Source organism: Pterocles gutturalis, unplaced genomic scaffold (genome assembly GCF_000699245.1).
Source record: "Pterocles gutturalis isolate BGI_N339 unplaced genomic scaffold, ASM69924v1 scaffold61, whole genome shotgun sequence".
Classification (NCBI taxonomy): domain Eukaryota; kingdom Metazoa; phylum Chordata; class Aves; order Pterocliformes; family Pteroclidae; genus Pterocles; species Pterocles gutturalis.
Genome location: NW_010097400.1, coordinates 1 through 27020, shown reverse-complemented (window position 1 = coordinate 27020; position 27020 = coordinate 1). Strand labels below are relative to the sequence as shown.

General features: G+C 38.4%; 1 protein-coding gene across 1 annotated transcript; it reads right to left on the bottom strand.

Moving 5' to 3' along the window:
- Positions 1 to 2596: 2596 nt before the first annotated feature.
- On the bottom strand, positions 2597 to 25335 carry LOC104458497 (histone acetyltransferase KAT2B; the record flags this gene model as incomplete). Its single annotated transcript, XM_010087486.1, has 12 exons — positions 2597 to 3177; positions 6292 to 6376; positions 6474 to 6537; positions 6855 to 6891; positions 7637 to 7751; positions 10591 to 10734; positions 12314 to 12424; positions 15611 to 15737; positions 19383 to 19591; positions 20985 to 21121; positions 23444 to 23569; positions 25229 to 25335. Coding segments are annotated over 12 exons (1456 nt in total), but the record flags the coding sequence as incomplete, so codon positions are not given.
- Between the last annotated feature and the right edge of the window lie 1685 nt (positions 25336 to 27020).

The window sequence follows — 27020 nt, the reverse complement described above, 5'->3', positions numbered from 1 at the left end:
TTCTATGATTCTATGATTCTATAAGAAAGCTATATTCAAAATAACTAATGGGAAAGTATAAATGTACAGGTTTTTTTATCTGTCCCGTTCAACAGGTGAGATCTCTCCCTTTCTGTAATAAAATGGGGTAATGTTAATTACTGTTGTACTGTTACCTTCGTGGATGGCTCAACAATAATAAAAGCTGCAGCTACTGCGTGTTTGAAAATATTTGTTCAAAAGAAGGTGTTCGGATGTTGGAACTGAAGCTTAACCTTCCACGGGGACCCTACAATTTTAGCTCTGCGTGTTTCCATCTTCATTCTGAAACTCTTTAGTACTATTGGAAGTTAAGCAGAATGACTTAACTTCAGGTGCTCTTTTCTTTAAGCAAACAAACCTCTATCACCTGTTTATCAGGGACAGCAGAGCACCCTAAGGCACATGTGGTAGGTCTGAGGGTTTTTTTGAATTGAGTAAGGGTGAGGAAGTGCAGCTCCCTCACAACTGCAGGAAGGAGTCTGAGTCTAGCTCACCTATTCTCAACTGATAATCCTATCAGTGTCTAGGAAAAGGGTGAAGCCTCTTGACCACTACTTCCTGCCCTCTGAACAGTGCACTTTTATGTGATGTGGCACAAGATTAAACCTTAGTGGATAGCAAGGGAAAAAAAAAAAATCGTCATACTCTTTAATGGCCTGTTAGGATTTGTGTATGGTATGCAAAAGTGTCCCATCTGAGTAACACAGTGACAGTAGTAGATACGTACAAGCTCAACGTAGACTGTAGGTTGCTCCTATGTAGATTGTGTCTTGTGAATAAAGGACTGGAGCAGACAAAAGCTAGAAAATGGCATGAGCATGCTTTGAGGTGAATAATTAAAACTTATTTTAAATAGCCAAGTCAAAGAATTTTTTGTGATGGTGAGGAGAGTGGAGTAATAGCACTATAGCTCAGTTAGTATGGACATGGGACTACTACGTGGAAGGGTTGCAGCTTTCCACAGTGAATGCTTAGCTCAGCTGAGCACACCCTGTTCCCAGTGAACTCAGGCTCTTCTTGTATATTTTCTAGTGTACCTGGAAGATGCACTGATTGTATTCTTGTAGCCTCACTGTGCTCAGTTGTGAAAATTGCTTCAGTATGTAAACTTAGTGCAAGAACTAAGTAATGAAAAAAGAGACCAACAGAAGTAGAGTTTTGTACATATAATTTAAAACTATTCTGTACCAGTACAATATATTAATTTTACAAATGTGAAGTTCATCAATTGTTAAAGCATTTGCAAAACGACATATCCTACCGTAACTTTATTGCACAGTATCTATGAAAATATTAATTCTTAAATTAGAAAACAAATGTTTCAATATAGAAGAGACAATCTGATTGAAAGACGGTAAGAAAATCTACTCTGAAAATAACAAAATTTCACAGGATACCAAGCTTAACAGGTGCATCTGGAGGCCCAATCTACAAAACAGGATTATAGCATCCAGTACTTGCTATTTAAAAAAAAAAAAAAAAGTACTCACTGTACCTTTGTTATAGATCCAAATGTAGGTCAGACTAATCTCATACTAAACACTAGGGCAAGTCTAGCGTTAACATTTTGAATACCTTGTGTACCACATTTACTACTTCCAGGTAGTTCCTGCCATCTACTTGCTGAATCGACTCATAATCTAACATTGCACAGTCATTTTGCAGGAATATATTCTTTGACACAGCACAGGATTTGGGGTTTTTTTCAGTCTTATAACTATTGAATTTTACCAGTGTAACATTTGTAAATATAAAACACCAAGAATGAAAGTTAAATCTGTTTTTCACAAAAGCAACTATAATTTAAAAATTCTAATTAGAAAATGTCAAGTGACAACGTTTTGGCCTGTGCTGATCTCCATTAGGTTAGGTGTACCTCTTAAGTGTAGTGTAAGCAGCAAAATATATATATTATATAGATATATTATATATATATCTATAAGTACTCAATTTGAAGATATACTAATGTGAGTTGTAACATGTTAATATGTTCCTGGGTCTAAATAATCACAGTTAATATGTGTTTACAGTAAAGCTTGGTAGAAAATCCAGTTTACCACAGAGCCAAGTATATAAGCTAGAAGCTGTCACGTCGACTTCTTTTGTGTACAATGGTCTCTATTCTCTAAAGAATGTATTCTCTAAAGAATTTATCAGTGAAGTGTAGTAAATAGGGTAGGTCATGAAGTGCATCAAAACCTTAACTCCACTAAGCCAATTGAAATTTTCTAGTACATGTGAATCGCATTCTCTCAAGTTACTTTGGGTACTTATGTCCTGCATAAGCCAAGTCACTATGACATTACAAATCTAGCCAGATTTTTTTAAATAGTGGTTATGAGATTACTATTTGCAAGTAAAATATTTATCAAAACCCAAAATGAATAAAAAAACTTGCATCTATCAAAGATTACAGGCAGTTCTTTTTCAGAACTGGCTGCTCTTCTCTCACAGCTTCTCAACCAGCTGTTTCTTTTAAAAAATAATATCTTATAAAAAGACTCTACAAAGAAACAAGTGTTTCAGAACTCCCCCAACTGTTGTTTTCCCTTACTGTTTTCTTTTTTACTGGACAAAAATAATAAAACCTTTATCAAATAGGTACTGCATTAGGTAAGCTATAACATCTGTTGTCTGGGAATCTTCTTCATATTCCCAAACATGTGCAATTTCCCACACGTTTTGTGGGGTTTCTGAGGCTGTAGCTGATAAACTTATTATGAATATACGGTAATGGGCACATAAAATAAATTTTCCGTAATTAAATACATTATAAAGTATTTTAATAAAATAATGTTTGTAACTTCAGTATAATACACGTTTGCAAAACTAAAAGGGTCTTTAAAAGTGCTAAGTATTAAACAGAAGTTTCTTGAAACCTTACAAGTCCCACAACGCAGACGTATAATGGCTTCCCCTGTCCATAAAATAGGCACACTGTTTGGTTGTAAAAAAGACAGTGTCACTTGTCAATTAATCCAGCTTCTTTAATTTTTGTGTAGAAGAATTTCTCCAGTATATTGGCACATTTGTAGTATTCACTCTCGGGGGGGTTGTACTCTCTGCAATTTGTAAAGACTCGCTGCAAGTCTGCCATGAATAATTTCTTAGACACGTAGTACCTATTCTTGAGTCGCTCACTCATTGTTTTGAGATCTGTACAGGAGAAAAATAGATTAACAGCATTTTATTCAAATACTTTTTGTATGCAATATCCCTTTAGACTCATTTGCCATTTAACATGAACTGGCAAAGGTGGGATTTGAGATTCCTAATTGCATTCATGTAAGGCACAGTCCCTTTTTCAGTTTGAACAGCAACTGAGCTTCTGGAACTAAGAAATATTTCCCTGTAAGAATGATTTTGTGTAGAGTTTATTTTTTCTTCTTTAAAAGATGAAAGCATTGTTCTTTTGTGTTCTCATACTTCTCTGAGTTTTCAGTGGGTATCAGATGTCCCTGACTCCCCCCTAACTGTTCTGTGATGCAAAGCTGTTGTCAGCTCACTGGAGGAGGCCTTAGAGTGTATAAGCAAAGATCACAAAAGATGTATGTTAACCTAAAATCCTCACTTCTGTGTGAACACAGCAGAGAGGAGACATCTGTCTAGACTACAAGTAGTACTTGCAGCTTTGAAAAAAAGATTAAATTTCTTCCACACTCTACATATATTTTAATTACGTCTTCAAAGTTTATAGTTACGTATCCCTTCTTAAGAGTCATGCGAGAACAGATACAAAAACCTTACTTACAGAACATTCTTTAAGAAATGTTTTCCTTTATACTAAAATCAATCATCCATAAAATACATAAATCATCTCACTGTTCTCCACACAGTCACTTTCCCAGTAATTCTTACCAGGCATTTAAAAATTTTGTCTACAAGTGTTCTAGGAGTAAGTACAGGAATAGAAGTAGTGGGAGGTGTGCTTGATGCCTTGGCTTTTCTCACTTCAGATACTCCAAGAACAATTTTTTGAGCAATCTTTGAGCCAGGCTTCAGCAACACCTTTGTGAAACCATAACAGAAACAGCTGAAATGGAGAAGACTTAAGCCAACAAGTATTACAAGGAAAGCAGAGACCAAGGACCTCCAATGCAAAGGAATTAAACCCTAAAGCTTAAGATTTAAAAATATGGCTGTGGGTATTGTGGGCTTGGTTTGGGTTTTGAAGGGATTTTTTGGTTTTGGGTTTGCTGTCGTTTTTGTTTTGGGTTTTTTTTTTTTTTTTTTAAGGGAGATTTGACTGGCAAAATAGAGAAAAACCCTGTCAAATTGACAAGAAGGGATTACTTAAGAAAAGTTTGATGGATGCTCCCAATACCTCTTTCCAATGATATATAACTTGCCATCTGCTAGTGCTGCACAATATTTTGCAAAAGCAAAGGCTCATTCTGCTCCCAATAAGTCTGAAATTTAGGTGCCTACATCTAAACAAGAGATCCATAGTCTGATTACAGTATCCAACTGAGAAGGCCGTTCAGCTCACCCTAAAGCAAACATTGCCTGGCTGGTCAGTTAAACTGTTCTCCTCTAACTACAGTGAAATTTTGGCTCCATCTGTCACTCAGACATACAGCTTTTGTATTGCAGGTGAAAAGGAAAAAAAGCAAACAGTATTTCTTGAAAATAAGCAGCTGATAAGAGTACTTAAAACAGGGGGAAAAAGTGTTTACACATGAGATCTGACCTTGGGAGGTAGTAAAAAAAAAACCCTACAGCCATACCTCTCAAATATTGTACAATTTAGTCTGTATGCAAATGTAAAGACAAATGTTAGATCTTGTATGTGATAAGAAAAGACAATGCTATTTCTTTTCAACTGCAATTCTGTCTGAGCGATTTTTGTACGGTATCAGCATGCTGGCAGTGAGAGCAGGCAGAAAGCACAAGTTGATCATGAATCAAAACACGATTTAGTTGTGCTGGGCTCCTTAGCTGAAAAAACAAAGCAAAACTAAACCAAAGACCTCAGTTTAATCCTAAAATGAGAGCTGCTGCTCCCACCTCCAGTGTAATACACCTGAACAAGGAAAAGACAGAAAGCATTCCTACTTTGGGTTTGCCAACCTAGGCAGTAAATTCTTTGTAACCACTGTTCAGATTAAACAGCCATCTAGATTTAGTCTCTGCTCAGAAAAGCAGACGGCAAAAACTGCCACAGGAGGGTGTTAACATTCTTTTTCTTCATTGCTAGAAAACACATTTGTGTCAGGGATACAGGAAGCCAGCCACTGTTTCATAAAGTGAACATATATTTGCTATTTGGAAATTATAAACTGAATATAAAAAGTCATTAAGTCAAATTGGTATACACAGGCTAGGAACGTATGCAAAGCACCACGAACAAACACTTTCATTCTCTGAGAAACTGAGTGATAGTAGCCTGCAATGAACTTGTATTTCATTCTCTAATAACATTAAAAGGTACAGAAACTGTAATCAGAAAGATGGAGCTGAGTATTGCATAAACAATGAGGAGCAGCAGGATTCAGTTTTAAATCTGCTGCAATACAAATCATAAGCACCTGTTTAGAACAGCACTGAATCATCACTGAAATTATATGACCCAGCAGTCAAAAGAAAAGAAAAATGTTATTAGCAGTTGTGTACTTCCCTTTGCAAGAAACCCTGCATAAGCAATAGCTGCATGATTTAAAAGTAAAAATAAATAGATAAATGAATAAACCACCTCGTACAATTTTGGCAGACCTAAAATACAAAGATAAAAATTGTCTTACCATAAGTTGCACGAAGCATTTTCCTAAACTTAAAGTGGAGCAAACTGTTAGGACTTAATTAGAAAACCTTGGTACTTTTGAAAAGGTTTTTACTATGTGTTTTACAAAGCTTAAATCTGTTTTTCAAAGCAATTCAAATGCTCGGGTGTTCCTGAAAGTTTGCCTTGAGATTTTTTTAATGTACCAGTATGATCTGCAATGACCAGTTACCACACACACGAACATATTCATACAATTCAAACCAGCTCAGTCACAAAAAATTCTAGCTGACTGCACCATTTAAGAACTTGCTAGGGCTCTCTGGGGCATACTAAGATTTCACATGTAAACACTATATATGCTTCACAAAGGTCACAAAGCAGTCATAAATTTCAAATGACAGCATTGCACTCTTGGCACTTCAGAGCTGCAAGTTATTCATCTGCAAGTAATACATATCTTTTAACGTAAAACAATCAGATTACAATTTATCTGCTATGTCTCCAGCTACACAGATTTTTAAACTCTATACTTAAAAAAATGGCATTACCCATGGGAAACCTTATAACTTCATAATATCCAGGAGCTTCTGTTTTCTTCACAGGTTCCATGAAGGGCCAAGCGCTTTGATGGCTCTTTGGTAAAGAAAAAAGTAAGGTATCTAATATGGAAACTCTATATTGCAAATCACTTAAAAATCTTTACAGAAGGTAAACTAGAACTAGCACTCACCTTCACCTGCTGCAGGATGGTTTTTAATGTGCTGTAAAGTTGATCTGGATCCTTGGGCTCCTTACTTGAAAGAAAATATGAACACAAAAAGATTAGCTTGAATTCCTTATCCTAATTCCTATTATGTGCATCTTACCTAATAGCAACTCCAAAGTTTCAAGCGTTTAATGGAAGAAGTAAAATTTTAAAAAAACCCACAACTAAAATCCAACTCTCCCCCGCCCCCCCAAAAAAAAAACCAAAACCCAAACCCACTTAAGAACTTATCCCTTGAAGACTATTTACCCATCTTCCAATGGATGGAAGGTAACATCAAATGACATTGTCTAAAGACAAGAAATCTCCAAACTGCTTTATCATTTTACTCTGTACAGCACTTACCCTCTTTCTTTTCCGCTTGGTTTCCAGCCCGTCTCTCCTGTACACCAACAACATGAGAGATTACATGGGAACTACAGTAGGTCAGAACATTAACTGAATTACTGCAACTCTAAAAAGATAAGCCATTTCAGCACTGCTGCAAGTAAAATGGGTTTGTTTTAATAAAAGCTATTCCTAATAAATAACACAACCATCTAGCCTACAGCCCCATTCAATTTCCTCTTCCTCTAGACTGCTGAAAAGATTCTGAAATATTCCTACATGCAACACACATTTTTTCAATAGTTCAATATATATTTTACCATAACCTCTGTCAAGAATAATGATGTCAAAGTTATTCAATTTGATTCCCTAGCGACAGAGAATAAATTTCTGGAAAGGACAGTTCAAAAAAATCCCGCAAAAGATGATACTTAAATGTTCTAGTTCTGTTTTGTCCTTTAAGTCCATGTTTAGCACAGAACACATCCTTGTACAGGAGTGCAGTGCTTAACAGTGGTGCCAAAGGGAAATTGCTGACTACACCACAGTAATACAAATCAAAGAGGGATCACATCTAAATAATATTACACACATAAAAGAGCATCAGCCTGGGATGCCTCGGGAAAGTCTCAAAGATAGCAATTGTACTGGAAACACAACAATCTTCATAGAAATCAAATCAACAGACCAAAATAATTACATTATAATAAAAAATAAATATGTGACATTAGTATTTTCAGTCTTGGACCTTTCTTGGGCTGTTCTGCTTCTGTTCTACATTAAAAGAGGTTGATACGTACTAATTCCAGGAATGCTTTCTATAGGAATCTGTCGTACTCCATCTTTGAAGCAAGAAAGGCCAGGATAAACTTTTCGTATCTGAGCTTGCTTCCTTTCTATGAGCTTTTTAATTATCTGTAATAAAGCAGCAGAGAAAACAAAAAATAATTGCTTTGCTCAAAAGTAACCCAGAGGATTAATGCAAAACTGTGATGAACACAAACATTCTTGCTTCCTGATCTTACGGTCCTTATAGATCCCCTGAAGCTGGTAACAGGAGTGAGCTACCTGGCCAAACACTGCTTCTGCAGATGAGACTATGAAGTCTCTCAGCTGCCTATTTAGGCACAAATGTGGAAGAAAAGGAGTCACTGCTTGCCATATTGATCACAAACTGCAGAACTCCTGGGAAGGTGGCAGCAGGGGTAAGGAAGGAAGTTTCCCAGAAGCAAATTAGGGAACTGGCTCCAATTCTACCAGCTGGTGCTACTGAACTGCTTCAGCACAGCCTGGGAAGAAATTTCAAGGCACACACTGAATGCGCATATTTCAATGCACATTCCATAATTTTAGAAATACCTGTTAATTTTGAAGTTTCCATATAACTGTAGGGGTTGCTTAGATATCAGTCAGAGATACTCTTACTGAAGATTTTCTCTCAAGAAAATCAGGATGATGCCGTTCTTTGGAACCCATATTCTACTTTGCTGGTAAATGCCAGAATAGGCTTTTGCAATTCTGGGATATACTCTGTTCTGCTTTGCAATCTCATTACCTCAATTCTAAATAATTTGCTTTGGTGCTCTTGTTACACCCTTAGACTCTTACTAAGCTTTGTGTGTCCTGAATATGTCACTTTCAAAATGGCCCACTTCATATCCGGGAGTAAATAAACGTGCAGCCATTCAGAACACCACAGTTTGAGAAACTATTTTCTTCGGAAATAATAAAGATGGATTTATTTTTATTTTTTAAGGACATTCACTCCCCCACACATAGTATTTCCTCTCAAAGAGGAGGAAAAGAAAAAAATCAGATTTTTAATAGAGGTTACAAACATTAAGAAAAATACAGTATAAACCAGCACCATGGCCAGATTCCAGTTTAATGTCAAAATACTTTCAAATGAATTGTCAAATCCACCTTAAACCCTTCTTATAATTTAGGAACTAGTGGCTCTTCCTGATTAAAACAAGCTGTTCAATCAGTAACAGTGATTACTCACAAGTCAGCAGGTCACAATGCTTTGCATAAAGGGATTTTTTCATATTTTTCAGAATGACTGCAGATGAGCTACAAACCAGGCAGTGCAAACTCACCAATGGCAGTCTGTGACAGGTACCCAGTGTCAGGTGACATGGTCTTAGCAACTATAGGCATATACTCTTATTCTTTAAATAAAAGATTAGATCCCATGAAAAGCTTCTCTTCTAAAAAGACAGGACTAGAAAAGTCTGATGTCCTGTACTGGCCAATACCAGCAGCAAACCAAATCAGTCCATTATCCATCCTGTCAACACTCAAAATTCTACTTATGTCCATAAATCATCTTCATTGCTTTTGATCTGTGCAGACATGTGAACACTCCTCAAAGATGCAGACTGTGAGGGCTATTTCTAAATTTCTTTCAAACAGAGAGACTAAAAATCCCAGTCTCTGTTTATCAAACAAGCAATCGCAAGCTGCAGTTCCAAAGGTGTATACATTTCTTCTCAGAGAAGATACAACAGCAATCACAGATCAGCGTATAATAACAGCTTGCTTTCTAACAGTGGTTGACATGAGATGTCTGAGGACCGAGGCATTTTATCTCTAAGTGGAGTGTCTCCAAGTGTTTTGGAACAAAATGGACACCCCACCAAATAAGAGAGTGAAGAATGGAAAATACCATATTCTAATAAAGCAGTCCCAGAGCCACAATCTTAAAAACTAACTTAAGTTTTTGGAAGTGACATGTTGATGGTTTGGGCCTAGAACTGTATTGCTGCAGTTAAGCAGGCCTGAGATGTAACAGGCTAAAAGAGACATGTCTACTATCTGCCCACCCTGACAACATCCTATCCCTGAGGGAAAGGTGACATGGTCCAGCAGCAGACTGGGATCTCAAGAGTAACCCAATCAAGTAGAAATGAAAGGGAAAAAATTATGATCTATATTGTATGGACCTATGAAAAATGTCCCAATGAGTGAAGTTAAGAAACCTTGTAAACTAAATGTATGGCACTCAGATATTGCCTTTCTTTCTGCACACATAGGCCAAATAGATCTATTGGAAGGAAAATGATTGTTCCATAAAGAAGAATTTTAACAAAATAAAAAGTAATGAGATTTGACCAACCTTGAAAAAACAAGTTATCCTCGTAATCTGTATTTCTTTAAAAACCCAGGAAGGTATTTAAAAATAACAGGAAACATATTTTTTGATAATAGACTGCCCTATTATATGAAATATTATTATGGACTAAATAAAGAACATCCCACATGAACTCCAAAGAGTGACTGTCTGGAATTTAAGGGAGCCCACTCTTGATTCGTATGATCAAACACCAGCACTATCCTCTTTCTTTCAAGTAAAATACAGGACCAGCAATACAAACATTCTATTCAAAAGTCACGCTACTGAATACAGCTGTCAGGGGGTGGAGGGGAGAAAAAAAATTCAGACAGCTGCAGAACAAATCAGTCTCATAAGATTTTGCTTAGTTATGATCTACAACAAAACAGCTATGAAATACTCAAAATATCAGTACTTTTCAACACTTCCATTATCATAAAGTTAGTAAGGTAGAATTTAACACTTCAATTGCAAAATTATGGCACTGGGACTTGAATGAAAGGATTATTCTAACTAATAAAAGTATACATTCCAATGTTTTAACACCAAAGCAAAGAAGAGAGCTAATCTGTCACTCACTGAACTGTTTCTAGCCATCTGAATAGACCAGCATGTTCAGTGTTTCATTTCAGCCTTTACCTCTTTTTGCTTTTTAATGATGACAGAAAATTCTGTGTAGGGGATCCTTGGATTTAATTCACATCCCATTAATGTGGCACCCTCATAATCCTTGATGTAGCCAACATATTTTGCTTTTGGTACTTTAATATCTTTGGAGAAACCCTGAAGAAGAAAAAAACTCAAGTTGTCATGATGCCATTTTCCTTTTATGTTGCTTTTAACTGAAATGCTATAATTACTTAGAACCAAATTCATCATAATGTTAAAATACAGACAAAATGATAGAAAGAGTTACAGACCACGGTTCACAGTGTTGTAAACACCTTCTCATGAGAGTCACTTGATAGAAGAATAATTAATGGCTTATAAGTATAGGAAAAGAAGGGACATAGGGGAGACAAAGAGATGGAGGAAAAGATTTTTACTGTGGACAAATCTACTCAAATTTTTTTTCAAATTCATTTTAATATTAAAGGATGCCAGTCCTGTAGTCATTAGTCAAGGAAAGTTCTTGTTGAAGTCCATGAGATGACAGTAACTTTATAGCCAGAAAGAAGTTTATTTTTTTTTTTACTTTTCTATTTCAAATGAAAAAAAAAAAATAACAAATCCTATTAAAAGTTCCAAACTTACACTACAGTCTTCATACAGTTCAAAAGTTAATTGAAAAACAAACCCACAAAAGCATTAACCAAGACAATAAAAAGCAGTGTTGGACTCTCACTTTCGCTGCATTTTATTCTTTTGTTGTATCAGTGAAACCTCAGTAAAAATCAGGAACCCAACCAGGAGTTCTGCCTCACAGCTTACCATCAAAGGCTTCAGACTTACATGGAGACTGAGCACCTTCAAACTGGGGAAGGGACATTTCAGATGGGAAAAGACACTGTCTGCACAGACAGCAGTATCACTAGCCCAGCTTTTATTCATTTTGAATGTGTGGAGAGTGAATTATATCAGGTTTATATGTAGAATCATAGAACAGCTGAGGTTGGAAGGGACTTGGGGAGGTCATCTAGCCCCACCCCTGCTCAGAGCAGGCCTCACCAGATCTGGTTGCTCAAGGTCCAGTCTCAAAGACTGCCAAGGACAGAAGTTCCACAACCTGTCTGGGCAACATTTTCCAGTATTTCACCACCCTCAGAACAGGAAGAAGAAAAAAAAAATCCTTCTACCTAATTGCAATTTTCCATTATACAAGTTGTGTCCATTGCCTCTAATCCTATTGCTGTACATCTCTGAGAACAGTTTGACTCCGTCTTCACTCTATTGTCTGACCAGATAGTTGACACCTGTTTAATCTATCAAATCTATTTGACAGATTAGACATCGCAATCTTTCCTGAACTTGAACCTCATGTTTCAAATCAGGAAGAGCTGTGAGCACAGGTCAGGTAAGTTTTAGTCTGCTGCAGGTATGTCGTGTCCTTCTTTACACTTCTAGAATCAGGGAAGGAATTGAATGAATGAAGAAGCAGCCAGCCCATATTCAACTGGTTTTTAGACTTGACAAATTATAGGCTATACTGCGCACCTATATGCAGATTACGCCATCAAAATAAAATGCATTATAAGCCAATATCATTACACAAGATGAACACAGAGCATATTTTGTAGATAAAAAATACACACATAAAATTGCACTATGCATTTTATCCACCTACTTTGTTGCATCTAGTTGTTTAGTTCACCACTGCTAGATGGTAACTTCTTGCACCAAGTAACTTCTCACATTGACTTACTTGTTTTTTGAAGTAGCCTATAGCATATTCATCTGCATATGTGAGGAAGTTGAGAATGTTGTGTTTGATGTGGTACTCCTTCAGATGGTTCATTAGGTGAGTCCCATAACCCTGTGTGAAACATACGAGGAAAAAGCCATTACAAAGCCCTTAGGGATTGTGCGTGTTGGAAACTGTAGATCGAGGGTTGTTACAGACTGGTTTTAAAAATGCAGTCTTTCCTCTAAATCCTGTTTTAAAGATTTTCTGTGAGGTGCACTGCAGATCAAGCCGTTTTCAGCCTTGTAAGGTTATCTTTGTGATGCAACAGGGAACACAAAATATCACAGCTTCTATTGTCTGATTCACTTTTAATCTAAGAGACCAAAGACTCTCTCTGGGGGTAAAGCATAACTCTAAAGAGGCATGCATCTGGAAATCGCAATTCAAGGCGCACACACTATTTTTTTCCTTTTAAGTTAGATTTCAACTACTAATAGTTAAATGTTTCACCAATAGCAAAACTACATATATTGTAATAATAGGGCATCCTTTCTTAGCCATATAATTTCAAAACTGCAAAGCAGTAGGAATAACAAAGTGATTCCTCCTAGAGGAACATGTTCTGAGATGTGAGCTCTGTTTTACTGTGTTCTGTGCCCCTGTAGCAGAAACAGCCTCTGTCTCAAAGGATTTATAATCTGAATTTATCATAGGGCATAAAAGGGAATAGTGAAAGTTATTACCCTAATAAGCAGCATAAAATTTTTGAGTGCACAATCAAATAAACAGCTATGCCTTCTGACTGCACACAGGAATAATTTCCATTCAACCCCAAAGTAAACAAAAGGTTCCATTTATTCACATTTCCAAGTAAGCTACAGTCTCCCCCTTCTGCTGTGAGATGAAGAAATGTAAAATACACAGGAAAGCCTGTAATAATGTGTTGTTCCTGCATATGTTCCAATTTCAACATCACGGAGAATAACTGGACATTTACAGAAATATACATGGAATAATTTCGGGCACTCTGTTCTTGAAAACTGGGGAAATTTTGAATTATGTACATAAGGCAGAAAAAATAAATTAGAAAATACATATTTCTCCTTTAATTCACAATTTAATAGCCTCAAACATGGAAACAGACAGACAAAAGCAAGTTAGCTAAGTGCTGAAGCTCAAAATAAAAAAATTTAGTAGTAACACATTGTCTTTAAAATCCTTCTAATCTAGGTACAAAATCTGTGCATTAGTCCTTCCTTTCCAGCTAGTGTTTGGAGCATCTCGTATTCAGACCTCATATTTGAAATTAAGACCTCATATATGTAAAAATAAGTACTTCTGAATTTGAGGAAGCTCTTAAATTGTTAAAGTGGCACACATCATGCATGACATCAAATACAAAGAAACAGTTTGACAACTGATGACATGTTAAGTGGCACAGAGTTTCTTAGAATTCAGAAGTGCTGAAGATAACGAAGAGACTTTCTGATTGCAAATTTGAGTTCTCAAATTCTTTGAAGACAACAAGTACCAAAATTTTTACTGAAAAATGTTTTCCTTAAATGCAAGCTAGCAGTATACGAACTCTCCAAGTTCCTCACTTCCTTTCTCATCAGCAGGGTAAATGGAACAGCATCCGAGAGACTGACATTTTATTTACACCTGAAACACTCCAATTCATTCCAGTAATTCTAGAGCATCTCATCGGTGACAAAAAATGTCAGCTTTGTGTCTCAAAGGAATTTCAGCAATTATTATGACAATTACTTCAAACATTTTCTGCTGACCTATTACTTTTATAACCCTCCCAAGATTTATTCACTCTCCCAAGCACTTGCCAAAGTCTAACAATCTTAAAAGAAACAAAGCCATGAACAGTAAAATCTAAAATAATTTCGTAACATGGGATCAAACTATCTCAAAAACAATCCAACTTTTAAATATCATACATAAAGGAAAACAGCACCCATATTTCTTATTCCAGCCCCAAACTGAATTAAAAGAGGAATTTATTTTTCCAAAGAGTAGGCAGTTCACCCATGTGTGAACATTTAGTTTTCCTCAGTTACCTGCTGGTAGGGGTCACTGTACTCAGATAGCAATGTGAGAAGGCAGATTTTCAGAAACAGTCAACTGATACAGCAAGGCACCCAGAGTGTAACAGAAGAAACTGTATATTATGCGTGCATATGCAACCTAGGAGGCACTCTGAGAGGTCAGATTTATTTGCTCTGTTATATTCTGAAAGGTTATTCCGAGGGAATCTCAACACACCTTTGGCAGCCTAAGTTGGGTAGTGCAGTTAGTTGTTTTAGTAGAAGGAAACCACCTTTTACGAATTAGTCAAGCTTAGAGTAGACATAACTTAAGCACATTCCCTTATTGTTTGCACTTGCTAAAACACTTTTGGTACTTTTATGACAGGCCACTGCTAAGTGCCAGGGAACGTTCTTCTCTAACACTAGAGCTGAATAAAATCAAATATCCCCCAAGTACTAACAGCTGTCACAGGCTTTCAATCCCACTTTGTTACCCCTCCACGCCCAGAGCTCGTCCCTTCAAAACAGGGCACACAATTTCTGTGTGCTCAACTGCCACAAACTCTGAATTAACCCACAACTCAGCTCTAACAGTTTAAACTGAAAAACAAAGCTACAGCACCATCTAAAGGCAAAATCCCAAAACAAATGGTCATAGTAAGAGCTACTGTAGTCCCTGAGAAAGCCTGAGGAATCTCCTGTATTCATAGTGCTCTATATTCTTTCAAAACAGCCGCTAATTCTAAACACTCAAAGAACACTTTGTGAAATGAACTCAAAAAAGAGTTTATAGAATAGCTTGTGTGCTTATTTTGAAATGCAAAACTACACCTAAGCTTTTTGACAGAAATCATGTTAACGCCAAAAAGTGAAGAGAAATTACTGTCACACACAAGCAAGACTTATTTCAGTCAACCATGAGGTGTTAAACTACACTGAGAGGCAATTCTGGAAGAGAGAAGTGTGAATAGTCCAAGAACGGGAGACTACTAACCACTATAAGACTTTTTTTATTACAAGTAATCCTACTATTTTTTATTACAAGTAATCCTACTTTTTTTTATTACAAGTAATCCTATTATTATGATGATGATTCTAAATCTGCACATTTGTTTAGTTTTTGTTTAGTACATTCAGAATCACTGTATCTTTCAAATTATATTCCTGTTCAGCAACTCAGCAGTATATTCAATGTGACTAACAAAATTAGGAGCATATGCAGTGGTGAATGGAACTCAAATACACTAAATAAACTCTACTAGTGAATTATTTTTACCTTGACTTGCTCATTGGAAGTCACAGCACAGAAAACAATCTCCGTAAATCCTTGGGAGGGGAACATCCGGAAGCAGATACCACCAATAACACGACCATCTTTTATTAATGCGAGGGTCTTGTGTTTCCTGAGTAGACAAAAATAACAGTCACTTTAATTCATGTACATAGTACATAAAGTGCCATTAGCCTCCTTTTTCCACAAACTTGATTAACTTCTTTCCATTATGCTAATACAATTGTATATGCCTCTGTTAAATTAGCTGCTTGTACCTACAGAAGAGTTGCTATTTTAACATCATGCTTTGAATTTACCATAAAATTCATCATTCATGCAGCAAGGTCCAGACCTTGCCAAGTACTCCTAGATACCAGGGTAATGCCCAATAAATGAGAGTTGTATTGCTTTCATTGAATTTCATTTCATTGCTGACAGTTATGCCATGGCACAGTTCTCAGGATGATTTTACCCTGACTAAATTAGAAATTAATGGAGTTACAGGACAGTAAGTCCTTTCTAATGGATTCCTGTTTCCTTGCATGCACTCTCTATAGCTAAGCTGTCAGTTTCAAATGCAGCTGATGAAGCAAGAAATGATATTTCATATTTCTAATCATGTGCTCTTAGTGGAATCAAGACCAGCATAAACATCCACTTCTGTTGCACTTCCATTGACTGCCAGGAAACACGTAACAAGGTGTAATCTGAACTCTTGTGTCAAGGACTAAGAATTTTAGCGTAACCCTCAAGGTCTGGAAAGATTTATACTGCACCTGTTCTCCAGATTATTCAATACATGGTATCATATAAATTGTATAAACAATACAGTAAATTTATAGAAGATATATTTCTGGGGGAAGGGTTGGTGCCAAAAGTGAGTCCCTGTCAAAAAAAGCTAATCTAAAGAATAGTTATATTTTATGTGCCACCATTGAAGGAGATTTTTTACATTTTATATATTCTTCTTTTTGTGTACTTATTTTGGTGGAATTACAGCAGCAATGTAGTAGCTTGAGATTTTGTTTCCTCATGCTTGAGTTGTTTAAGCAACAAGATTCAGTAAGGATGGGCACTTTGGAAATAAGAACATTAGAGACGATCAGTAAGGTAATAGTTGAAGTAAATTTGGGAAGAGCACTGTTGGACTCCAGTCTCTCGTACTTGATGTAGGTTTGTGTGTACCCACTACTCAGTGGAGGTCCCCAGAGTGTGTCCCTGGAGATTCATGGCAGATGCTGGGGTTCTCTGAGCTGCCCAGGCAACATGCTTCACTTCCTTTGGGTCAATTGTTCGCCACAGGTACATAAAGGAGGGCATTTTCTTGCTGTAGCAATAACCATACCTCTTCCTCAAGCACAGATATCTATACTGAAGAGCACTTAAACCACCAACAGTTCCTCTCAGCCTACTAGAAGAATCTTTCCCAATAAGGGAGGACCGAGAGAAACATGGGAGAAGGCCATGGCTCAACGGCTCAACACCACTACTTCACAATTTTGCTTTGATGTTCAGTCACGAGGGAACCGTTCTTCTTCAACCAGTAGCTGCTGCTTGAGATCACAGCACTGCTAAGGCCCCTAAACTCAAACCAGAACGCGATGCTACCTCTCTCTCCCATCCGAGTGGTGCTTACACCCACATAGGAGAGGTAAGAGAGTCTGGACCGACGCTCGCCTTACGAGACAAGTGCTGTTCCCCTCTGAATAACCCAGGAGAAGGCCCCAAGATCAGTCTCCTGTGCCTGGGTACTGAAGCCCTGTCCAACAGTCCCCAGCACTGGGCTGTTTGTGCTTCAAGGACCGCACAGACTCAGCAGCAGCAATGTTTGCTGGCACCTAGAAAGTACCACTGAGGGAATGCTAGAGAGCCTACAAGCAGAGGAAATGGTTCCAGAAATATTTTCGTAACTGCTGCAGCTATGATACAGTGCACAAAGACAGAGGCTGATATTACCCGTGGTGGAGAAAGGCTCTTCCACAAACCAGGCTGTGTAGCTGGCTGCAGTCAGCTCAGTTAGAGCTCCTCAAAGTCTCTGCTGACATGCAGCAATGAGCCCACAGGCATCCTCCACTGTGACGTGCTGCTGTCAGCACAGCAAACCTCTAGACTATCCTTGGGCACGGATCCTTCAGAGGCTGACATTTTGGAAGAACATACTGGTTGAGAGGAAGTAGACTCTGCAGGAAACACTATGGTGGAAAAGTGAACACTTCTGAGGAGAACTTCCCCTTGTGCTAGAGCAGCTGAGGCACAATTCAGTCAGGACGCTAGGGTAGATGGAGGACCATGTGCAACTTGCAGATGCTGCTACAACCAATGTGTCTCTTTTAAAGTGCCTGCAGCATGGAGTTGCACCCAAAGCCAGGCAGGAAACCTGCACTGATAAAGCGAAAAGCAACGTGCTTGGGTGAGGAGTGATATCTCCCATGCTGACATGAATGATGCTGTTTTTCATAAATCCCACAAGCTCTTTTCATTTATAAACTTCAGTCTCTGCTGCCATTTGGTTCACGATGTCCACAGAGGATGGAGAAGCCTGCAAGTCACTATGGGCCTAGAAACGACTAATTAGCATCATAATTACTTTCTGACTTTCAGTTCTAACATTCAAAAGTACAAGATAGGTAGGAGCCTTCCCTGCAGGCCCATGTTCTTGTATTGGATTTGCACGGCAAGGTTTTGGTAGTGAGGGGGCTACAGGGGTGGCTTCTATGAGAAGCTGCTGGAAGCTTCCCCTGTGTCCAACAGAGCCAATGCCAGCCGGCTCCAAGACGGATGCACTGCTGGCCAAGGCTGAGCACATCAGTGACAGCGGCAATGCCTCTGTGATAACATATTTAAGAAGGGGAAAAAGTTGCTGTGCAACTGGGAATCTGCACCTGGAGAGAGGAGTGAGAATATGCAAGAGAAAACCCTGCAGCACCAAGGTCAGTGAAGTAGGAGGGGGAGGAGGTGTTCCAGGAGCCAGAGCAGAGATTCCCCTGCAGCCCGTGGTGAGGTGGCAGCTGTGCCCCTGCAGCCCACAGAGGTCAGCGGTGGAGCAGAGACCCACCTGCAGCCATGGAGGACCCCATGCTGGAGCAGGTGGCTGCACCCAAAGGAGGCCATGACTCCCTGGGAAGGCCACGCTGGAGCAGTCTGTTCCTTTTACTGCATCCCGCAGAAGGGTCCCACGCTGGAGCAGTGTGTGAAGAACTGCAGCCCCTGGGAAGGACTCATGTTGGACAAGTTCATGGAGGACTAATTCCCATAGGAGATACCCCACACTGGAGGAAGGGAAGAGTGTGAGGAGCCCTCCCCCTAAGAAGTTGAGCCCCGGAAGAAGGGAGGGGTGGGGGGGAAAGTGTTTTAAGAGTTAGTTTTTATTTCTCATTACCCTACTCTGATTTTCTTGGTAATAAATTAAATTAACTTCCCCAAGTCAAGTCTGTTTCACCTATGATGGTAACTGCTGAGTGATCTCTCTGTCCTTACCTCAGCCCATGAGCCTTTCGTTATATTTCTTCTCCCCTGTCCAGCTGAGGAGGAGGAGTGACAGAGCAGCTTTGGTGGGAACCTGGCATCCAGCCAGGGTCAGCCTACTGCAGTCCCACAAGAAGCCACTTGTGATCAATACAGTCACCAAGACAGTATTTGAGTACAATCCAATTAGATTGGCCAGGAGTTATGGCGGCTTGAAAAGACAGGAAAAGGGTGGCACGGGCAGAGCTGCCATCCACACCACCTCAGATGGCCACTTTCTACACTGCTGCCTGCAACCAGCGGTACTCACGGATCGAAGACCAAGCGCGTGATGTACTCCTTTGGCATTCGAGGCAGCTGATGGGAGAACACATTCTGCAAACCAACCAGCCACATCATGATCTTCTTGTTGGGCTTCTGGTTCAGGGAGTTGCCAACCACATGGAATTCGATCACCCCCCTGCGCTCCTCCAGCCTTGCCGCCTCGTCCCGGGCCGAGTGTGCCGAGAGGAAGTTGGTCTGTGTCACACAAAAGAGGAACAAAATCATGGAGATTTCACATCCTCTGATGGAACAGCCTTAAGGAACAAACAAATGAAACCCCCTCTTTTTTCCAAGCTACCTTTTTACAAAAATAGAGATGTCAATGATTTCAATTTTTTAGCAGAAGTCACACTATCAAATAAGCTGGATGTAAGTCTACAGTACAGTGTACAAAGGCTTATTCAAACTTCTTTCAGTAAAGATTAGGTAACAACAGTGATGGTTATGACTCAGCAAGTTGCAAAATCTCTCGGGGGACAGCACTCATCCAGCTGAAGCCTATGCCACTAAGTCTTCACATTTTCTTTAGTCTAGCCAGCTTGGACAAAAGTAGTGGATTCGCCCACACACTGCAAATCACGTATTTTGATGGCAGTGCAGGTAAAATAATATTTTTTTCATTTCAGTAGAGTTTTCCACTATCTATGCCACTATTGTAAGAGCCCAAAAAGAACATTTTAATTCCTACTGATTTTGCTGTTACATATGTAGCCATTGAATCCATACATTTGAAGGGAGATGAAATTAATACAATTTATTTAACTTTTGTTTTCAAGGTCATTTTACAACACCAGAAGATCTCTGCATGCACATACTATTTACTTTTTAGAGCAAAGTTTGGCTGCTGGGTTTCTAGTCACTGCCAGCCCCAACAGCCAGACTGGCATCAGACACAGTATATAGTTCGAGGAAGAAATGTAGGTGATTCCAAATCTTCAGCAGTCTGTTGCTAAACCTTGGCAAACAAGAACTGCTGGCAAAACACAGCCTGGCAAAGCGAACAGAAGGAGGAAAAGCCAGCCAAAAAAAAAAAAAAAAAGTGTGCAATTCTGTGCATGGCACAATTCTGCAATTCTGTTTGTTTTTCTCGTTCAGCAGAAAAAAAGAGCAACTGTGGAAGACAGAGCAAATAACTGTTTAGATCAGCCTTTCTGCACTAGACAGGTTTTAACTCTGGGTCTTTCATTCTGATGCAAGATTTAAAGCCCATTTACTTTGTCTTATGAGCTACATCTATGATTAACAACAAAAAGCATTCTCTGGAACTCTTCTGTAACAAAAGTACCTTGCAAAATAACCTGGGATCTACTTTTTTTTTTTTTTACTATCACTAGTTTCTGAGCCTCTTTGCAAACAGTACACAATGCATTAAAAAAACTGTAGAACTATTCTTCCTGTTAATGATGCATGTAATCCATATTTTTTGCTCATCTAATCATACCTTTTTAAAGTCTCGATTTTTCTTATTGACAGCATGATAAGTTTTGTGGACTTCTAGCTTATCACATTCTATCCACACCGAACATTTATTAAAAACAGACCATTTACAAACAGACCATTTTCAACACCAGGTCTATGTATTTCTCACCTCTGGCCCAAGCATGGCTGCAGGATCTGTAATTGTTGACATTACTTCATTGATTAACTCAATAGGAATGTCTCCTACAACCCTTGGTCTTTTTGAATCCTCCAGAGGATAGGGTTCATTATTTTTTCTCTTTTCCCCTTTAAAACAGAACCAGGACAAATTAGAAACCACCAAACTGTCACAGTCAAGCACTTCTGTTATATTCGTTAGTTTGCATGCCAAGGTTTGGGTTGCTTTTTTAATCCCTATTTAAAAAAAGGAGAAAGAGAAATAAATTACATACAAACAATACTTTTCATTGCTGCAATTTTGTCTTTGCACTGGGATATTCGCATGAAGAGGAATGAATATACCTCTCCTTCTCCTATACCTCTGTAAATTCACTGTGAAACTATTTGCTTTTCTTTTTGCTCCAACAACCTCTGTATTGAACCTCTGTGCTACTGTCTTGGAAAGTCAGTGCTCAATACGCATTATAGTGGATACTTTTGGGTAACATGAAAACCCATTTTGGGATTCACTGGAATTAAGTATCCATTACAGATTTATTTCACCCTTTTTGTAAACCAAGCAGCATGGACAGTCTGACACATCATACATACTTGACTTAGAAAGTCCATATAAAGTTTCCAAATCAAAATATACCATGTTAATTATTGACTGTCTTACTAACTGCAGACCAACATGTAACGTAGCAAAAGCAACTGATTAAAAAAAATCATGAAAGAAAAGTCCACTAAGGACTAGTACGTACAACAATACTGACAGGGCCAGCTGCTAGCTCAGGATTTATCCAAGCAGCAAACGGCCAAATACTAGGAAAGCGTACAAATAGGAATATCACTCCATGGGTTCCTTGTTCCTCTATTTTTTCCCTAAAGATCTGCTACAGTTCATTCTCAGAGCCAGGATGCAAAGTTTTGCCATTATGATCAGAACTTAGCTGGGAGATAACTGGTTGGGTTTTTGTTTTTTTCCCCAAAGGAAATTCCATTATAACTTTAAGATCTTTTTTTCTGAAACAACCAGATAGTTTAGGATCCACTATACCCACTATCTCACATATATTCTACAGATTGTTTTCCCACTGTTATAGCATTCTAAATATATGAGGATCAAACTGTTCACTCCCCTTTTCAGACTTTCAAGCAGTACAATTGTTTGGAATTCTATTGTTAACCCCCCTTCATTGTGGAAACAGTTTATTCCTATTCTTTATTTATTACTTTTTAAACAGTTATTCACATGTAAACGGACCATCCTTATTTCACAAGGGATTAATTTCTTGCTTTAAAACAGAATTTTTTGAAGCAATTTGAAAAAAAGCTTTCTGGATATCCAGGTGCACAAAACCCTTCCCAAATGCTCACCATTTCCTTCACAGATATGTACAATTCATGAGTTCTAGAAAAAGCACACTGAACTTTCACACATCACATTACTCACACACTTATTCATTCCATTCTGAATCAGTTTATTATTGTTTCTTCTAATTGCCTGAAATAGAAGACTTACAATTGACAGCTTTCTGAATCTCTTAGAACCCCTTTGAAAAAATAGTTTTGCAACTATGTGTTTCAAATTCTGTAGTGGTGAGAGCAATTCTAATGACACCTCAGCTGCACAATTTAATAATTAGTTTGTTAATTCCATATTTCTTTTCACACTCTCAAAAAAATAACGTTCTAGTCACTACTTACTGCTCATTTTGTTGATCTGTAATTAAAAAAAAAAAAAAAATCTACTGATTCCCACTTTTAAGACCATTTCCCAACTTGTCCCTCAAATAAAGCTACAGTTTAGGAACCTTAAGTTCCTCTGCAGCAAACACGGAGGCTAAGAATTCACTCAGCTTTTTCTACTTCCTTGAGGACTTATTTTACATGAGCTCCTGATCATCTCTCTGACCTACAAACTCTCTTGACAGGCTCACTAATCCTAAGGTGTTTGAGAAAGGATTTATTAGCACAATTTATGCATTCAAGAACTTTTCCCCCAAATCGCTTTATTTTTTAACCTGACCTCATTCAGGTTTTCAATCTAACCTGGTTGGTGTGTTTGTGCTTTTCTTTATTGCTCAAATATATTGAATTTCAGTACCTTGAAAGATTAAAAAAAAAAAAAAAAGCAACAGCCCCTTCTACTCTGTCTTTATTTAAACTGCTTTTTTTTCATGGCTCACGATACATATACTCCAAGTAAAGTGTTTTTCAACAACCTCTGACAGCAGCAGACCTCCCCCCATTTTAACTGAATTTAAATAACACATTTTTTTTTTCAAATATAGTTTCCATTTCTACTAGTTAAACATTACCATAGTGGAGAAAAAAATATGTGTGCATGTCTCTTAGTAAAAACACCTCCAGGTCACTATTGTAGAGTGAAGGCAATGGTCACCATACACTGCAACTCCTGATAACACTGACAGAAGCCCAAAAGCAAGTCTTCCTCTTCATTACCTAGGTTTGGGTCAAGGGCAGAAGAAACTTTGCAAGCAGGACTCATGTTCCCACTGCTGGGTTGCTCCAGAGACGAAGGACTTGCACTGTATGAAACAGATCTTGCAACAGGAAGAGGATTGATAACTGCAGTGGCATAAAAGACAAACACAAAAAAATGAGGACTGTTACGATGCTGACTGAAGGACTGTCACAACGAGGGGCCCAACTTCACACCCACCACCTGCCAAGTAACAGCTAACGCTGTGCAACAGAGCAACGCCACCAGTTCGCAAGCAGAGACATTAGAGCTTTATCTCAACATATTTTTCTACACTTCTACCTAACGAGGGACTGTACTACTGCTGGGTGACAGAGTTAGCTTTACTTCATTGCAAATACCAAGCTTTATTATTCTGCATTGCTGAGCACAAGCTAGGAGAACACACTTCCTTCACATACCTGCCAAAGCTGCTGGAGTTCAGCCTCATGAAAAGACTTTTTGTAGGGGTCTACTAAAAAGCAAAATCTCATCATTCAGACTCAGCTGTCCAGTTCCACAGTGTTCAAAGACTGGTTGGACAAATCAAACTCAATAAAAGGAGAAGTTGTTGCACCAGTTAAGAGGATGAAACTAATAGACCACAGACTATTTTTTTTTATTTTTTTTTTTTTTAAAACCCACTCATCCCAAATCATCCAGTTTTCATTTGTGTCAGGACTTTTGGCAGGCAGGTGAGGGGCTGAGGTGACAGCTCACAGTCTGGACACCTGCATGCCTTTATCCTGGTGTCACCACTAACAACAGCTCTTTGTGCCATATCATGCCAAGAATCCAGTGCTTAAGAGGTGCACATTAAAATGAAGCACTGCAGAAATTAACATGATAGAATGAACTCTGAGAGCAACATGATTTTAGAGTTGCAATGAACTTGTGCGTAAGGCATAATTCACCAGTTCATGGTGCAGACTAGGAATTTCTCACAAAAAAAAGCCTGTGTCCGTCACAGTGGAATTTCCCCACTACTCTAGGAAATTCACTATCAGATAAACTGATGACATCATGTTTTTGTCAACTGATAATCAACAATTCTTTCAAAATACTGAATCGTTACAAAATATTGAATTAAATACCTCTGGCCTTTGCTTCCAAAAATACTTAAAGTCAACCCCTGAGCTGCATAAATGGATTTTAAACACTTTTGAGCAGAAAGGAGAAGAGGAAACTGACTGAAAACCATCAGTCTCCCTGCAGTTTTAGGGATGACTTATACCTCAGTACCCGAACTGAGGAAAAATTAATAAAGCTACAGAATAGCCAATGAGGCACATGAATAAGAAATAAAGCAAGGAAAAACCACACAAAAACAAGAAAATCAAAGGCACGTGTACAAAGGCTATGGGACATCTGATGTGGAAGACCCCTAATCCCTACTGCTAGGGAATCAGAGGACTGGCATGGGTCCTCATGTGAGGGGAACACTGTCCACACAGCAGGTGACCCACGGCAGTCATTTGCCCACATTGAGCGCACTCGTGCAGCTTGAATTCTCAGGTTATTTGCCTCAGTACCCAGCCTGCTCCAATGGCACCTTCAGTGAGCTGGATCTCATCGTCAAAATGAGGGCTTTATATGAGGAAGCACCAGAGAGTCAGACACCTGTGCTTACTCAAGGCAGACTGATTTCGGTATAGCCTGCTATTTATAAAGCTGCATATCTAAGTCTCATTCTTTACAATTCATCCCTTGTACAGATTTATCTCTATATTCAGGTTCTCTCTAATCCATCACTAAATGCAAGCTACCTGTCTGGATTCCCAGCTGGCCAGTTCGGGAACTGGACACCATAAAATCCTGATCCCAAATGGGAGAATTCTGGCTGTACACTTCTTCTTCCAGCATTGACAGAAACCTAGGAACAAAACCAGGCGAAATATTAACTTAGTAGAATAATTCAAAACAGGTTCATTTTCAGAATAAGCATTTTCAAACTTTTTTAATTTAAAAAAGTTTTGATGATTCAGTAAGAAAATGCTGTTGGCCAATTCCTTTTTTTAAATAAACAAACACACACACAAAATCACAAGCCAGAGTAGGCTTTAAGTATCTTAATTCAGTAGAGTGCTTCCCCCTATTAAAATTTATCTTTGTTTATAAGCAATATTTATCTAATTTGCAAATGCAGAAAGAAACAGTTACAAAATACTTTTACAGAACAAAACTGCATTAACAAGAAAGCTATGAGTTGACAGATGCCAAGGTACTCATGTTATACAATGATGACAAAATATGTCTATTTTGATAAACCCGTGTTTTGTAGATATCCTTGCTGTCTGCCTCTTACAGATTTATAAAATCAGTGTTATTTATTAACAACGCTCTTTGGAAGATATTTTCATTCCTTTAAGTATGCTACTGTAACATTTAATTGCTTGTTTGTGCTTGCATAACAGTATTCTTAATCTTTCTTTGGTACACTTACAACAGTGTGATTGTAAACCTCTCAGTATTACATGTGAGAGAAATTACACAGATCAGACTATCCATCATCCCTGTCTTCACAGGGCTAATACATCAGTTCCCTCTCAGAACCAAGATAGTTGCTTATCCTACACTGCACAAAAAGGGTTTTTAGACCAGAAGTTGACACAGCACATTTTTACTCTCTAGAGTCATCTATATGTATAGAAACTGTCCAGCTGCAACCAACAGAACTGTTGAGTAAGACTTTCTTGAACAGGATAAGGATTTTCAGGATCAAGTCCTACTCTTGTATTTTAGATATAGGATATTTATACCTAAGCACTGCAATGTGAGGTTCTAGCTGCTCTGTATACAGCTGATAACGGCTAGAAAGTTTGTAACAGCTACTTGACCATTTGTGACAGAGCAAAAGCACAAATCAAACTTTAGCAAAGGCTTCCTTTACAGGCAGTACAGAGGTTGTGTGTTCAGACCCCGTGGTGACTATTTCCTAGGTACACACAGACATAACCTGTGGGTGCACCCTTTGGGAGCCCTGAAACCAGGCATCGGCTCAGTACTCTGAGCCGCAGCTCCTCTGCAGGGTTCGCTCTGCATAATGACAGCAGAAATGCTTCAGACAAGTACAGCGTGTAAGAGATTTAAAACACTATTCATATTTCCCACAGATCATCAGCAAACACTGCTTGTCTTTCTTTTTTTCCCCTAGCAGAATATTAAAAGGAACTGCAGTGACTAATAATGCTTTTCAAATTACTTTTCCAGGCTGTAAAAGGCAGTGGAAATATAGGGGCGTACACACATGTCCTTCCTCTGCAAATCTGCTCCTTGTATCAATGCGGTGTTGAATCCTTTTTTATACCTATTTCAGGGCCAGAACATAATCCTATTCCCAGATATACAGAAACATTCCTGTATCCATAACAGTCTACCCCAGAGACAGTTTACATTCTTCAAAATGGTAAAAGGCACTATTAATAATAATAGCAACAACAAATCCTCGCTCTGCCCAGCCTTGGAAAGCTCATGTTGTTTTTCATTCCCCTGAGCACTAACCCAACTCTAGCCACAGACAGTAGCTTATATAGAATCACGGAATCACAGAATGGTTTG